The sequence below is a fragment of the Oreochromis aureus genome, linkage group 14 (genome assembly GCF_013358895.1).
Source record: "Oreochromis aureus strain Israel breed Guangdong linkage group 14, ZZ_aureus, whole genome shotgun sequence".
NCBI lineage: Eukaryota > Metazoa > Chordata > Actinopteri > Cichliformes > Cichlidae > Oreochromis > Oreochromis aureus.
The window spans coordinates 21,652,454-21,667,474 of record NC_052955.1 but is presented as its reverse complement, the minus strand read 5'-3'; the positions used below and the strand labels follow the sequence as shown (position 1 = coordinate 21,667,474).

Here is a 15,021-nt window from a genome sequence, read left to right as displayed (position 1 = left end):
TCCTTCGCTTTCTCCTTTCTTTCATTCTGTCTCCTTTCCCCCTCTCTCCTCAGACAGTCTGTCCCCTCCTCCCTAATTTCTGCACAGTTCGGCGGAGCTTTATTGGAATCATGTAACATTTACAGTGTCATGCGTTTGTCAACAAGCTGTGAGCTGGTCATTCACCGGGTTCGAGCACTGTGTGAAAACATCACGCTTCTTCAATTTAAATATATATTTTTTCAAAGAATATTTGTCCTGAGCTTTGATTTGGTTTACAAAATTTGATCGTTGAGCCTCCCGTGTACATCCCCCCTCTTGGTCTCTGTGTAAGCCTTTTATAATGAACTGTATGTTTGTGTGCGCTCCTTTCATTAAAGTGACAGTATGTTTTTGCCGATTTGATCCTGTTTCTCTGCAGCTGTGCACAAAGAACAATTGTACCCATTGTCACGCCAGTGCAGATTCATAAAAGTCCCGTTTGGTTCTTCTCAATTGCTAAAATCTCGACTCTGTTCAAATTTAGAACAGGCTTGTGAGGGGTTATATCACTAAGTATTGGATAAGAACATTTTCTTCACACAGACAGCAACAACATTTATAACATATTTATAACAAAGTGCAAATATATATACATATATATATATTTATATATATATGGACTTTGTTATAAATATGTTATAAATGTTGTTGCTGTCTGTGTCATGTTGATGTCACATTGTCTATTCTGTTCTGTACACTATAAGTCTGATTCTGATATATAAATATAAAAGTTTTAAACACAATTTTTATGAGTTTGTACAGGAATAAAAAATGTTTTTCATTAGTTAAGAAGCTACTGTTAAACAAATTCTAATCAACCAAATACATCCACCTAGACACAAATATGAAAAGCTGGCATCAAACTTTTGCTTCTATGGTCAGAATAGTGTCCACATCATGTTGAGCTCAACAATGTGCCATTGCTGTCCCTGTGTGAAGTGTTTAGATCCTTATGCATGACAGCAGCATACACCTTAACCCCCTCGTCCTGGAGGACAGCTCAGTGTTACGTGGGTAAGTAGGAACAGGAGGTGACGGGTAGCAGATTTCCGTAGTGTTCTTGTAGCACCTGTCCTGCCAAGTTGTATCTGATTGCACTGGCGGTCACAACTGTCAGATGGTGCACATTACAAAAAGCATACAGACACGCTGGAGTGTCCTTGAATTTTCTCATTCAGTGTCTCATTCAATCTTTGTCTTCAGAACCTGCAGCTGTCTCATTCAAGTAGGTTAATGTACTGTAGATGATGGCTCAACTACCTGTTGCATTAATACAAAGGACTTGCAGGGTTTTGTGTGGTATCCTCATTCTCATTTAATCACCCATGCATAAAAATGAAGCCCTCACAGGTTAAAGAGTCACACTTGTATATTTTGATTATTTAACCCAACTTCTAGAAACGTTGGGATGCTGTGTAAAATGTAAATAACAACAGAATGCAGAGATTTGCAGATTTCATAAACTCAACATATTATGTGTTTAAGTGAGAAATGTTATGATTTTAACAAAAATACTTGATGACAGTAGGACATCCCATAAAAGCTGGGACAGGGTTACTGAGTACTAACAACGGTCCGTAAACATTTGGGAACTGAGGAAACCAGTTGGTTGAATTTTTGTGAGAGGATTGTTGTCCCAGTCGTCTCTGATATAGGACTCCAGCTGCTTAATATTCCTGGATCTACTTTTTGGTCTTTTTCATTTCATGATGCAGAAAATGTTTTCGGTTGGTGAAATGTCTGGACTGCAGGCAGATCAGTTCACATTCTTGATATAAGAGCAGTATCACTACCTTATGAAGTTTAAAAATTTGCACTAAAATTAACTGATTAAAAAAGTTGCTGTTATCTAATGTATGGTAAGTAATCTATGGACTTTACATATGCAGGCACATGTTGCTAAGTTAGCTACTTAGAGCCAAAGAAATGTGTAATCAGCAGGTAACGAAAGTTTGGGAGTGTAAGTGTGCGCATGAGAGATGGAAATGGCTGTGACTGAAGAATTTCTGAGCAAGATACACTGAGCAAAAACCATCCCGTACCATATGTAGCTGTGTTTAAGCATGACTCAGAAGCCACTGCAGTTTTGCATAGCCTAAATTGCTGCAGATTGTTATGAAGCTTAATAAGGAAGATCTGTAATCACTTAGGCTGCTTTTCTGTGCTGTTCCCTCTAGATCCGGGGGGCGGGTCCTGTCCGAAATCCACATGAGTACTTTGTGAAATAGTCAGAGATATATTTTCTTTTACACATCAGGTCATACACCCCAAAACATGCTTAAATATCAACAATCCCATTTTAACCACATAAAAATTGGGCTAATAGTGCAGAGATTTTAAAATCAAAATATATATATGTACCCATTATGTGGCATGAAACCTTTTAGAATCATGATATTTTTGGATCATATTTTTTTAAGTTTGATTTTTTTGATGCAATTTATTGATGTGTATATATTTAATGCTTTTTTATTTATTTGTATCTTGATCTATGACAATGCAATTTATCCTTGATAATCCACCTTTCAAATGAATGTTAATGTAGAATGTACAATAAAAATCATTCCTTTTGGTTCTGTCCATGCTCTCATTTAATGGTGCTGTGATTGTAAGATAATACTTTAGTCCAGTGAGCACTGGCGCTACCTCATGCTCTTCTTCTGGACATGCTATTCATAACCTGATTATTTCTGGTAATATTACGCCTCTCTTTCCTTTCAGGCTGTTTCTGATTACTTTAAAATGGAAATTGTCCTTAGAAGTGTGCTCTATCCTTAATAATTCTGGCCGGTCTTAAAATTGTTCTTTCCAAGACAAGCTATAGCAGAACAGTTGAAAAAAAAGTAAAAGAGAAATTTCAGTTGGGTATAAGATTTGGGTCGGTTAATCGTTGGGCTTGCAAAACATCTTGTTGGGAGATTTTTTTATTCCTGTTTGCTTGTCGGCAGCCTTTGACATCACTGATTACAGTGACTAAAGTCAACATCTTAAACTGTGGGTGGGCATTTATGATTTGTTTTAGTTTTTCTATCTTCAGTGCTTCAATCAATCTGTTTGGACATTTTGAGTTATAAATCAACACAAACTCCTCTACAAAATGGATCTGGAGTTTCATTTTTAGGCATTCTTTCCAGTGCTTAACAGATGTCTAAACTTAACAGTGCTGGAAATGATCAAAATCATTTTTTATGTTTCTGTAATAATCCACCAATATGCACAAGCTTCTTAATCAAATTAATCTTTTTACCGTTGAAATATAATACTTTTTGTTATAACAGATAAAGTAAAACATGTAAGACACTTTTTTTTATTAAGCTCTTTATTCAAAGAACTTTATGTTTTGATATTTTGTCTAAAGGACTTTTAAGAACTTAGGGACTCATTTAAAAAAATAAAAAATGACTTCACTAGTAAGATTAAAGCCAGTTTCACATGTTATGTCCAATAGGGTCCCCACGTTACATAATTGTGCAAAGAAGAAAATATAATAACAGATGCGCTAAAACTTTTGCACATCTGTTAAGCTCAAAATTCAAGTTTTTTCCAAAATTTGCTTTTATGTTACATTTTCCACGCTGACATTTAAAGGAAAGCACCTACAGCAATCCAGCTTTCTTTTTTTACTTTCTAACGTTGTAATTTTACAGTCCCCACAGTAACTGGAGTGAGGGGCCTTTATCGTCTCTGTATCTTTACGAGAGCTTTAAAATTACTATGGAGGCTCCGTAAACTAAGGTGTTTTTGGATTTATCAGCTTGTGGTAAACACCCACTTATAATGAGAACCGAAAGGTCAAAATGGAGCAAAAGATTTCCGATTTAGTCCGTGTAGAAGTGATCATAGCGAGATAAATTAAAGATGACATAGGGAATGTGAACGGTCTGAACTGGCTTACTATGAACTGATGGTGTCGTGTGAGTGATGGTCCCTCCTTCTGATTCACTACACTTGATTCCTGTGTATAGTCATTATCCACAGGAGTCACAAAGTCGGATTTAAGAAGGTCAGGGATTATGGGAAGAAGGAACAAATGAAAGGGAATAAGTAAGGATTTTTGATAGGTGTGGAGATGGAGAGATGGTGGGAGGGAAGAAGAGATTATAGGACAGAATGACCAGAACTGACTGAGAGTGAAAAGGGGGAGTGATGGGGAAAAGAGCAAGCGTCTCCCTGGAGAGTATACATGTATTCCTTGCAGAATACAGAATGAAAACTGAGAGAAAAATGTAGGCCACTGGCTTGTGCATAAACCATCTGACTGAAATGTAGCACATCATAAAGATCAAGGGCAAAACTTGTCCTATATTTTCAGTTCACAGAGCAAATGGTAGAAAAAGATGTCTCATGATATTTAATACACTCATCAGTAAATTCCAAAGGCTGACGTAAAATCAATCCGACAAAGACCACTTCAAGAGAAAGGCAGCTTTAGTGAAAACAAGATTAATAAACACATTTAGATCTGTACTAGAGAGGAGACGCAGCTGATTTATTCGACTGTCTACATCAGAATTAGTAAATACTAATAACTTTTTTAAAAATTCCATTAATTTGACAAAAAGGTTTAGAATTAGAGAATTATTCAGAGAGCGATATGTGATGATAATTTGTCTAAAGGACTTTTAAGAACGTAAGGACTGAGTTGATACTCATTTAAAACAACAACAAAAACATGACATCACTAGTAAGATTAAACCCAGTTTCATGTGTTGTGAGCATCCAAGGTGTGTGTATCCAGTAGGGGGCCCAGACTAGCCCCCATGCTTCCCAAGCCTACCTCGAATATGAGCGAGAGACATACAGTGTATAACTGAAGCCATACCGGCTCAGACGTTGACTGGGTGAGTGACTCACGACGGATCCTGAGACTGACGTTTGCAATCTCTGTCCCGAAGAGTGGAGAAGACATTTTGTTCCATATTGACATGATGACATCACACAGTTGGTGCAAACTTGTTGGCTGCACATCCACGATGTGAATCCTTTGTTCCACCATATCCCAAAGGTGCTCTATTGGATTGAAATCTGGTGACTGTGGAGGACATTTCAATACAATGAACTCGTTGTCATGCTCAAGAGACCAGTTTGAAATGATTTGAGCTTTATGACATGATAAGTTATATTGCTGGAAGCATCCATCAGAAGATGGGTAGACATAAAGGGATGGACGTGGTCAGCAGCAATACACAGGTAGACTCTGGCACTAACAATGCTCAGTTGGTACTAAGGAGCCCAAAGCGTGCCAAGAAAACATTCTCTACACTATTGGACCAACAACTAGCTTGAACCATCGATACAAGGCAGCTGTTCATGTTGTTTATGACTCTGTCATTCAAATATTTCAGCAGAAAATGAGACTCAGGCACCATTTTCCCACTCATCTGTTGTCCAGTTTCTTCATAGGTCTGTACAAACTGTAGCCTCAGTTTCCTTTTCTTAGCAGACAGGAATGTGGTCTTCTGCTGCTGTAACCTACCTGCTTCAAGGTTCAGTGTGCTGTGCATTCACAGATGCTCTCCTGCACACCTTGGTTGAAGCAAGTGGTTATCAGAGTTATTGTTGCCTTCCTGTCAGCTCCAACTTTTCTGGCTATTTTCATCTGACCTCTGACTTCAGCAAGACATTTTGACCCAGAGGACTGCCGCTCACTGGACATTTTCTCCTTTACAGACCAGTCTCTGTAAACTCTAGAGATGGCCATGTGGGAAAATCCCAGCAGATCAGCAGTTTCTGAAACAATCAGAAGAGCCTGTCTGGCACCAATAACCATGTAGCATTCAAATTCAGATAAATAACATTTCTTCCCCATTTTGATGCTTGATTTGAACATCAGGAAGTTGTCTTGACGATGTCCACATGCCTTAATGCACTGAGTTTCTGTCATAAGATTGGCTGAGTAGATCTTGGTGCTCACAAGCAGTTGAACATGTATTCTTAATAAAGTGGCCGGTGACTGTACATTCTAAAGTGTAATTATAAATTCAAATTTCTGTCATGCAGAAAACACAGAAAACATATTTGTGTATTTCTTTAAAGAGAGATTCCAGCAATTTTTGGGAGAAATGACCAAAGAAAGACACACACGTGAAGCATTTATAAATCTTATTATTCAACAATATTCACATTACAACAACAACACTGCTCTGCTAGTGACAGGTTCTAATAATCCCAATATATTGTATAGTTATTTTGTAATACATTATCAAGAGGCACTTCCAGTAAGTCTGGCAATAGAGGAGCTACAGTATTGTGTCTAAATTCCAAAACAGTAAAAATAAATATTTTTCTAAAAGTTTTTTTTTTTGTCATAATATACTTTTGAATCTGTACAGTATATATTTTTTATACAAAGTCAAACAATATCTTGAAATAAAATGTCAAATTTCACTTAAATACTGGTGAATCACACATTTTCTTCATCCTGTTGGTATTGCTACATGTGTTAAGTGCAAGATACTAAAGAGAAGGAAAGAATTGAATCTGTGAAGTGCCTGCTATAGTAGATAAAAACATACCAGTCTCCTTTATCGTGCTTAAAGTTGTGAAAAAAAGACTTTTGGTTTCCTTTCTGACAAAAGAGGAAAACTAACGAATATAGCATTCAAACAATGTCTACATACATATATGTGAAAATGGCACAGGAGCATGTTCCCCTTTGAAATTGGCCAAAACAACAAACAATACAAAAAGAAAAGGTTTTTTTGGTTCAAATAAGAAAAGAAAAAAACAACTACAAGAGCTTCAGTCTAAGAACAGAACAGTAGGCCGGTTACATTGCTACTGGTGCCTGTTGACATGGCAGTGAAAGAATAACAGGCAGTTAACGTGCACGTCACCGTGAGCGGTGGTGATGCCAGATGGATACCAATAATTCTTGAATACATTATTATCTTCACAGAACAAAATATATATGCATATTCAGATACCCTCACCAGTATTGGAATAACACTGACCAAAAACATGCTCCTTTTAGGGCTTGTTTCTGTGCAAATCACAAAAAAACGCAACGTTCAAAAAGTTTCTTTGGTTTGCACAAGCTCATCCAGTGTTTGGCGATCTCCCCCTCGACATTTAAAGGAAACTGGCTCATGCTGGCTCTTATAAAGTGAAATAACTGGGTAGTTTGTGACCCTGCAGTTTTCTTGTTTGTCTCTTTTTTAAACTAATATTTCTAATATTGTTTTTTTGTTTTCAATTAAGAGAAAATAAGAGTTATGACTGCCATGTGATTGCCTGGTACAAATCACTGACCAGTGCTGCTGTGATGACAAAGAACAAAAAGCTGACAGATGTGACATTTTTTGTGGTAGTAAAGAATATTTTACTCAGCTTCTTCAGCTAACTATGTCGCTAGCTTTCCATGTATCAGCCTATTTACTCCAAATCAGCTATAGTGTATACTTTAAATTACACAATGCAGCCGTGTTTCACAAAACAGGCTTTCTTTGGTTTCCTGTTAGTTATGCAAAACTTTTTTTTAAAGTTATCTATTACATCTCAGTTAACGTTAGGACTTCATTAAGTTTTCTTGACATAATGCAAAGCTCGATTTAAATTACACGATGGATTCAACAATATTCAAACATTAGCAAAAATAACTGTTTTTCTCACTTGAATACGTTTCAACTTCAAGCAAATTTCCAGCATGTGCTACCAGATTTTTTTCTTTAATTATTGTGCAGATATGAAACAAAACCAACGGCTGCCTTGAAATGCAGGAAAACACTTATATCTAAAACTGTAACGCCTACGTTTAAATGAAGCTTATGTTAGTTCAATAAGGAAGATCTGTATTCACCCATCTGCCTGCTTTTCCTGGGTGTTCGGCCCATGTCTACCCCTTTCCCACGCTGTCAATCTCAATCCTTACATCATTACACTAGTCCAATCATCTTCTCGCCTGCCTTCTTTGAGCCAATCAGCCTGCACTTAGAATGGTTTAAATCTGTGCTCTCCGTCATTCTCCCTTTCAGACTGTCTTTCCTGCATACCACCTCCTCCCCATCTCCACCTCAGACACCTCAGCCAGAGCTCTATTCAAGCCTCAGTCTTCAGACTGGTGGTGGTCCTGTCACTGCTGGGATTCCATTCTGCCATGATGGCTCATCGGAGTCTAATCGGCAAACACATTAACTCCTCTATCTCAATAAATTATGTTCAGTTCTTCCAAGTGATCTGTCCTTATTGAAATATGGTTAGCAACGATTAAAGATTATTTGATTTGTAGTGAGAAGCTAAACCATGTGACCCTTGAAACCTTGACCAGTTCATCATTCCCCTCTAGTTAAATCCCTAAAATGTTACACAGCAACACGCTGCAGTGTTCTTAGATTATTGAAATGAATATGAAAATAAACTAAATAACAACTTGAAACGATATCACAGCTTTGACTTAAGTCTCTTTGAAGTGTCCAAAGGGTAAATTTCTCTTTTGACTAACCTGTTAAGCTTCAAATTTCTGATAAGTGAAAACAAAGTAAAGAGATCTGAAACAGTCTACAAAACCCCCAAACACAGGTGGAGAATGGGACCATACAGGTGTGAAACATGAAATATCCAATGTAATAGAGTTCACATTAGATTATACGTGAGGTACTGATATACTCCATAGTGCATCAGGTATTTACAGCGCATGGCGCTCATGCTCATTCACGTGTACGACAGGAGGCTTGCAGTTTCTTGCAGCGAGGTGGGTTGATGTTTTTTAAAACTGAAGTTTAAAAGCTTGCAAACCTAAATAATGTCTTGACCTACAGTTGTGTTGCTCCGTTGTGTATCAGCTGGTGTGTACAGGTCATTTTTTCCTGCTATAAGCGAACCTATCAGAACAAGCCAATGCAAAGAAAGGCTAGTGGAAGACGACTGGTCCAGGAAGTGACACGTAAAGCCAAGAGCGGATTGCCGCACATGCTACAAATATGCAAATACAACTAGTGCTGCAGTTTTTGCTACCAAGTAAATCACATATCGATTTGCCTTTACTTTTTCTTCCTTTTTCTTTTAATTGTCAAGCTTTTTTTAAAAAAAAATTTTAGTCAGGGATTTCTGTGTGATTGACATCAATGCTGAAGGTAATTCTGCTTTGATTTGTGTTTTTGCTACATATAATTTATGAATCAAAACCTAATTAAGATTTTCCGTCTTTGAGTTTGAGTGATAGCAACTGTAAATAAAAAAGACACCAAAGAGCTTTGAATTTGAACTGAAACATGAACAAAGAGCCCAGGATTTAGTTAGCGCAGGCCTTTTTTTCATAGTATTAAAAAGAAGCTGTGGTACTGCACTCCTTTGTAAGTACAGGGTATAAGCAGTAAAGGAATTATGCTGCACTGTTTAGCCCTCCTTTGCACAATGGACATTTTGATAACAGTGCAATGGATACAGCTGCAGATTTACACAGTATTACCAGAGTATTAGCAAAACTCTAATTGAGTTAAGAAATTGGGTTACAATAGGACAAGTTCAGCCAGTAAAAATAAGCAAACAAGCCTGTTTGATGGATTTCTTAGTGACTTAGATCCAGTGTTTAACATCTAACTGCATAAAGTGTACACTTACTGAAAAGTGTAATGCTGCTTTTTATATTTCTGTCACAGTTTTTGTATTTTGTTTTTCTTTTTAGGTTTAATTTCAGCACTGCTGTTTGCTGTTTCCGCCCTGTTAATGCTCCGCTCTAATCCCTGTCTAATCACTTCAGGTACAAGTAGAATTGCCAAGCCAAAGCTAGCGTATCGCCTGTCACTTGTGACGTCTGTGGCTTCAAATTGTTTACACTCTTTGAGGGATTTGAAATTGTTGCGTTATAAAATAATAAAATCTGTCAAACTGCTACAGAGATTTACCACAGAAGCAGAAAATCCATTGCTACAGGTCAACAATGCTGTACTGCCTCTTCAATATCTCTACCTCGATCCTACCTCAAGTGTCAGGCAGGTTCCCAAAAAGGTCTTGTCAAAATGAATGCATCCTTTTTTTATTTTGCAAATATGATAAAAGAAAAACAACTGTCCATTACAGCTCACTGCATGAAGAAAGTAAGTAACCTAAATTCTTGAGATCTGAATCCACAAAGAGCCCCTGTTGCTTTTCTGACGTCAGATCAAATACACTGCACTGCATATCCCTGTAACACGGTTTGGAGAATTGGAGAAGTGGATCATCACATGATTTTGAATCCAACCAAACTGGCTCATCTTCAAAGACTTACACCAGAAAGAATCAGCTGAATTGTGACAAAGATCCGAGACCCCTCTGACCTCTCATGAGCAGCTCCAAGTCCAGCTGAAAGGATTCTTCCATTAATAAGCCTCATTACCGAGGCTATTCTTCTTTTTTCACACATTTTCTTCCATTACGGCAAATATGAATGTCCGAGGACATCAAAGACGAGCGCAAACAGTGACATTAATAAAAGAGTGAAGAGAAATAGTCTCTTAAAAAAGAGTAGGTAAACTACATTATTCAATAAATTGATAGTAAATATCATATATTTGTGTACATGTGGTTATTTTTTAAGCTGGTTTCAGAAATGTAAGGGGCTTGCTGTTTCCACTTTAACTTTCTTTGGCTTTTTATGGAAGTGAAAGACTTGTACAAGTAGTTCTTTAAAGTTATTTCTACAGCTTTTTCTATGTGTCATTAAAAGTCACTCCAAAACACAGATAGCCTTCATGGTGCAGATATTTCTAAACTCTTTCTAAAGGTTTTTTGGCTCGAGAGGTCAAAGTTCACGCTATCATATCTTTTGTTTACATGAGGCAATTTTAAGCAACTGTAGATGTACATCACTGACTTTTGCCTCGTTAACTGCTTTTGCATTCATGTGGACTGAAACATTTTAAGGGTGTTTTATCAGATTTATTTGCTTAGAACAACAAAGGGAAACCCCTGTTTGAAAGAATACCCCTATGCGTGTGGACTTGGTCCTACGCTTCCATGTATAGTTTTTTTGTGGGTGCACAGCACCTCCTGCATGGCAATAAGCCTCACAGTGTTGAAATGTCTTATTAACGTAAATCTTCTTGGGTAACTTGGAGCTGTGACTCAGCTCTGGCCTAGTCCACTATGGCGGATTACTGCACTTTCTGAAACATTTGGCCTACATACCAACCTATAAGTTACACTGGAGAGAAACAGAATTTCTTCTCTTTAACAAATCCCTTAAAGATTGATCCAAGAAGTTGAGCGGTCACATAAATGTGGGCACAGATTATATGTGCCTGCAATAAGAAAACACCTTATATTACCGACTGGTTTCTTTCTTGAGAGTTAGCTGTAGTGTGATTAATATTAATGTGCATTATGTGTTGCACAAAGAGAACCACACTCTGCTGGGGACGCACTGATGTGACAAAAAAGGCAGAAGCAGTGACAATTAAAAGGACAAGAACACTAGAGGTCCTTTTTTTGTTTCTCGATCTCTAAGGGTTTCTGCCTTCCTGAGTTATGCAGACTGGAAACGTGTAGGTGCGCTGAACTGATTATAACAAAAGAAAGGGAGAAATGATTGCTGACTAACATTGTTTGACAAGAACAAAACATTGTTTTGTATGTTTTTCCTTGAATGAGAATAAAGCTTTTGGTGCAACAGAGTTCTTTGTTAAACTTCCTATCTGTTCGGAGCATGGAGTGTGTTTCTGCTATAGCACTGTGTGTGTCTGTGTGAAGTGTGTGTACACAATGCATGACCACTGGCTCTTTTTTTCAATCTCCTCCTGAAATTCACGTGGCAGAGGCTCAGTGGACACGGCTTTTTCGCTGGCTTTCATCCCATTGTGTTCACGGAGAAGGGGCCTGGTGCACATCCTCGAGCAGCTGCGTGGCTCCAAAGTGTGCTGATAGCATGGGAACTAAAGAGAGGAGTGTGTGTGTGTGTGTTTGTGGGGGGGGTGACAGTGTATTACTCACTGGTGGAGTGAAGATGTGAATCAGCGTGGTTGGCCCATAGTGCAAGATGAGCAGTCTGGGTGCCAAATCCAAACTAAAACAAACAGCAAAACAAACAAATGCACTCCATCTTGATTATTCACTCTCAGTTTTTCTCTATTTTCCCTCCTTTGTCGCTTCATCTTCTTGCTCGTCTCACATCTCTCTCCTCGTCAGATGCACTGGGTACGAGTTTATCCCTGTCCTCAACCCTGTTTTTGTTAGGCACATTTTACCCAAAACATCCTCTACAGTGTTGTGTCAAAGTGATGTGCTGGCTACCATATAAAGAGTTTAGTTAGGAAAGAAAAACCAAAAAAAACAAAATCGTTTTGGACAACGTTCAGATTCCTGGTTTAAGAGGAGGTCAGAGTTCATCATTTCACTCAGGTTCTTCCTCTTTTTCTCCTGAAGTGTCCGATTGTGGAAGGATCTCCTCTTCCTCTATAGCTGGCACCTCTTCCCTTTCATTAAGGCCATCAGTCGACTCCTCTTTGCTCGCCTGCTCCTCCTCTTCCTCGTGAATGGCTGTTATTGGATCGGTGGGGTTGCCAATGCAGTTTGGATTCTCTTCCTGAGCCTCCTCCTGGGCTTCTGCAGCAAGCACTCTTTTCCACATTTCATGGTTTTCCAAAAGATGCTGTGTGATCTGGCAAAACACTTTCCTCCTGCTCACCTTTTTGGCTTCTTGCCGCTCTGTCAGACAGAAAACCAACAGTTAGAGAAGATTCTGGGATTGAAATAGAGTAGAAATAGAAGATTTTTTGGAAACATGCTCATTTGCTTTCTTGCAGAGAGCTACAAGATAGGACTGATATTAATTTTACACATGCGTTATGAGAAAGGCATGAAACAGGAAAACAGTGAGTCTGCACCTTTACAGCGAGATAATTAACACATATATATACACACATATATTCTTTTTGTGCTAAAAGCAAAATTTAAGAAACCTGTGGTTTGCTTGTTTGTTTTTTAATTTTATTTACAGGAATAACGGGAACATGACACATGAAACTACTGTAAAAAGAGAAACTGACATTGCACTTGCAGGGGGATGATGAAATGAGCATCATATATATGAAAATCAAAAGAACTGGAATTTCTAATAATAAGTTATAGATGCTGATAATCACTGTACGTGTGGCAACGTTGGTGCAAAGTTTCATTCAGATTGGCCCAGTCTGTCACGGAGGAGATGGGTTCATACAGACACACGCTACGATCGTTAAAGGGTCATTCCACATTATAATTTTACAGTTTGTCTGGTTCACGTGGGTCATATCAGACATTGTATAAACAACCATTATGGCCACTTGCGCAGCACTTGTTGTTGCAAGAAAACAAATGATAACTATTTATCCCATTAGGAGTATGTGTAGTAATTAATAGTGTTCTCAACTGTGTGTCTTTTTTGCATCTATCACAGCAGCAGAAACTAGCTGCATTAAATGGCGATAAATGGAGTCAAAAATAATGACAGAAAGTCTATCCTGGACCATGTCCTCCCATGCAGTAAATACTCACAGGAATGATGCAGTGACATAAGTTAGGTATTCCCTACAACATGAATAATCAAGAGACTGACATACGTGAGGTGTCAGAACTTGTTGACACATCCTCATCTGCCATATCCTCGTCCTCCTCTTCTGTATCTTGTCCTTCCTGGTCTCCCTCAGATTCATCAACCCAGCGTCCCGGCATAAGAGCAGCTGAGTCGTAGGAGGAGCACAGTGGTCCCACTATGTGAGTAATGAATGATTCCTGCAGTTTAGCCAACTGTGGAGCAGACCTGTCCATGAATGGGCTGATGGGAAGGCCCAGGGATGATTCTTCATCGCCCTGGGAGAGTACAAATATGAAAATGTAGGAATAACAGGAATTATTAAATATAAATGACATGTCTTGCGCTCTCTCCTTCAAGAGCTGTACATTTTTAAAGATGGTTTATACACAGCATAAACTAATTTCTATATTAAATAAATCAATATATGAATTAAACACGATATCACTCAAAGGTAAACACAGCTATGCATCTAGTCTTCTGTATAACTCAAGTGGGAAGCACAGAAATTTCCAGATATGCTGCCTCTGGGCACAGTCTCTTGAAAGTAGGTCAAGAAGACTACAAATAGAAAAACATCAGTTCAAACTATGGCCGATCTGTACGTATCAGTCATCCAAATGAGGCTATCTGCAGAAATTTTCCAGAGTAATGGTGACTGCGATCTTTATATTTGTAACCACATGGTCACCACCAGTAAATAAAGACACGAATCTAATTATCTTTGCTGTGTATGTATAGACTGGGTGCACGACTCCCTACAATGCATCAGATAAATTGTAATTATGTTTGTTTAAGTATTCATCTGTGTAACAGTCGTATACTGTAAACGGAGGCCGCATAAAGACAAACCAAAGCGGAGTCATATCTGCCCCTGTTTATCGTGTGGTTTGAGTTGGATTACCCACGACCACACAGCTTGTATTGTATTTTAATACATCGTGACAGTCCTGTACTGTGCTTTTATGTTTGTTATATGATGTTAGGGCTTTCAGAGCTATTCACCGGGAGTACAGAGGGCCAAGAGCTCCAATCGCTATGGCAACCAGAAACCTGGATGGCGTCAGTGCACAGCACTAGTGGTTGTGTGTGAAAAGTGTGTGTGTGTGTGTATTTATAGACACGGCACAATCAAACAGAGAAACTTTGTTTTAAGTGAGTATTTTTAAAGTTTAGAATATTAAATTGGTGCATTGCAGTGCATGATGAAAATTCGCGCATGTTTGTGTGTGTGTGTGCGTTTATATCTGTGCTGACTCTGATGTCACAGAGAGCCTCGTTCCACTTGTGATCTTCCTCAGTGCGACTGTGAATGAGTGCTGTCAAAGGATGGCACATTTAGGTCATGCGCCTCTCCTCTATGAAAGCAAAGCACGCGCATACGCTCTGTCTCTCGCCACCCTGTCTCTCACCCCCATCCCCCATCCCCCCGGGATGCTGTCACTCAAAGGACTTACATAATCCATAAAGTTTTTTAAGACAACTGAGCCAAAGCTTCCAGAGGAACACCAGAA

At 38.5% G+C, this 15,021-nt stretch overlaps 1 protein-coding gene across 2 annotated transcripts in view; it reads right to left on the bottom strand.

The window, feature by feature from the left end:
- Nucleotides 1–6,125: 6,125 nt before the first annotated feature.
- The window catches only part of LOC116322886 (cGMP-inhibited 3',5'-cyclic phosphodiesterase A-like), a 63,343-nt gene continuing 54,447 nt past the window's right edge, over nucleotides 6,126–15,021 (bottom strand). For both annotated transcript variants that reach the window (XM_039598155.1, XM_039598156.1), the window contains exons 14-15: nucleotides 13,536–13,785; nucleotides 6,126–12,642 (exon numbers count right to left, since the gene is read on the bottom strand). In XM_039598155.1, coding sequence (XP_039454089.1) covers nucleotides 12,329–12,642; nucleotides 13,536–13,785 — 564 coding nt within the window. In that variant the 3' untranslated portion in view covers nucleotides 6,126–12,328. The remainder of the gene's footprint in view (nucleotides 12,643–13,535; nucleotides 13,786–15,021) is intronic.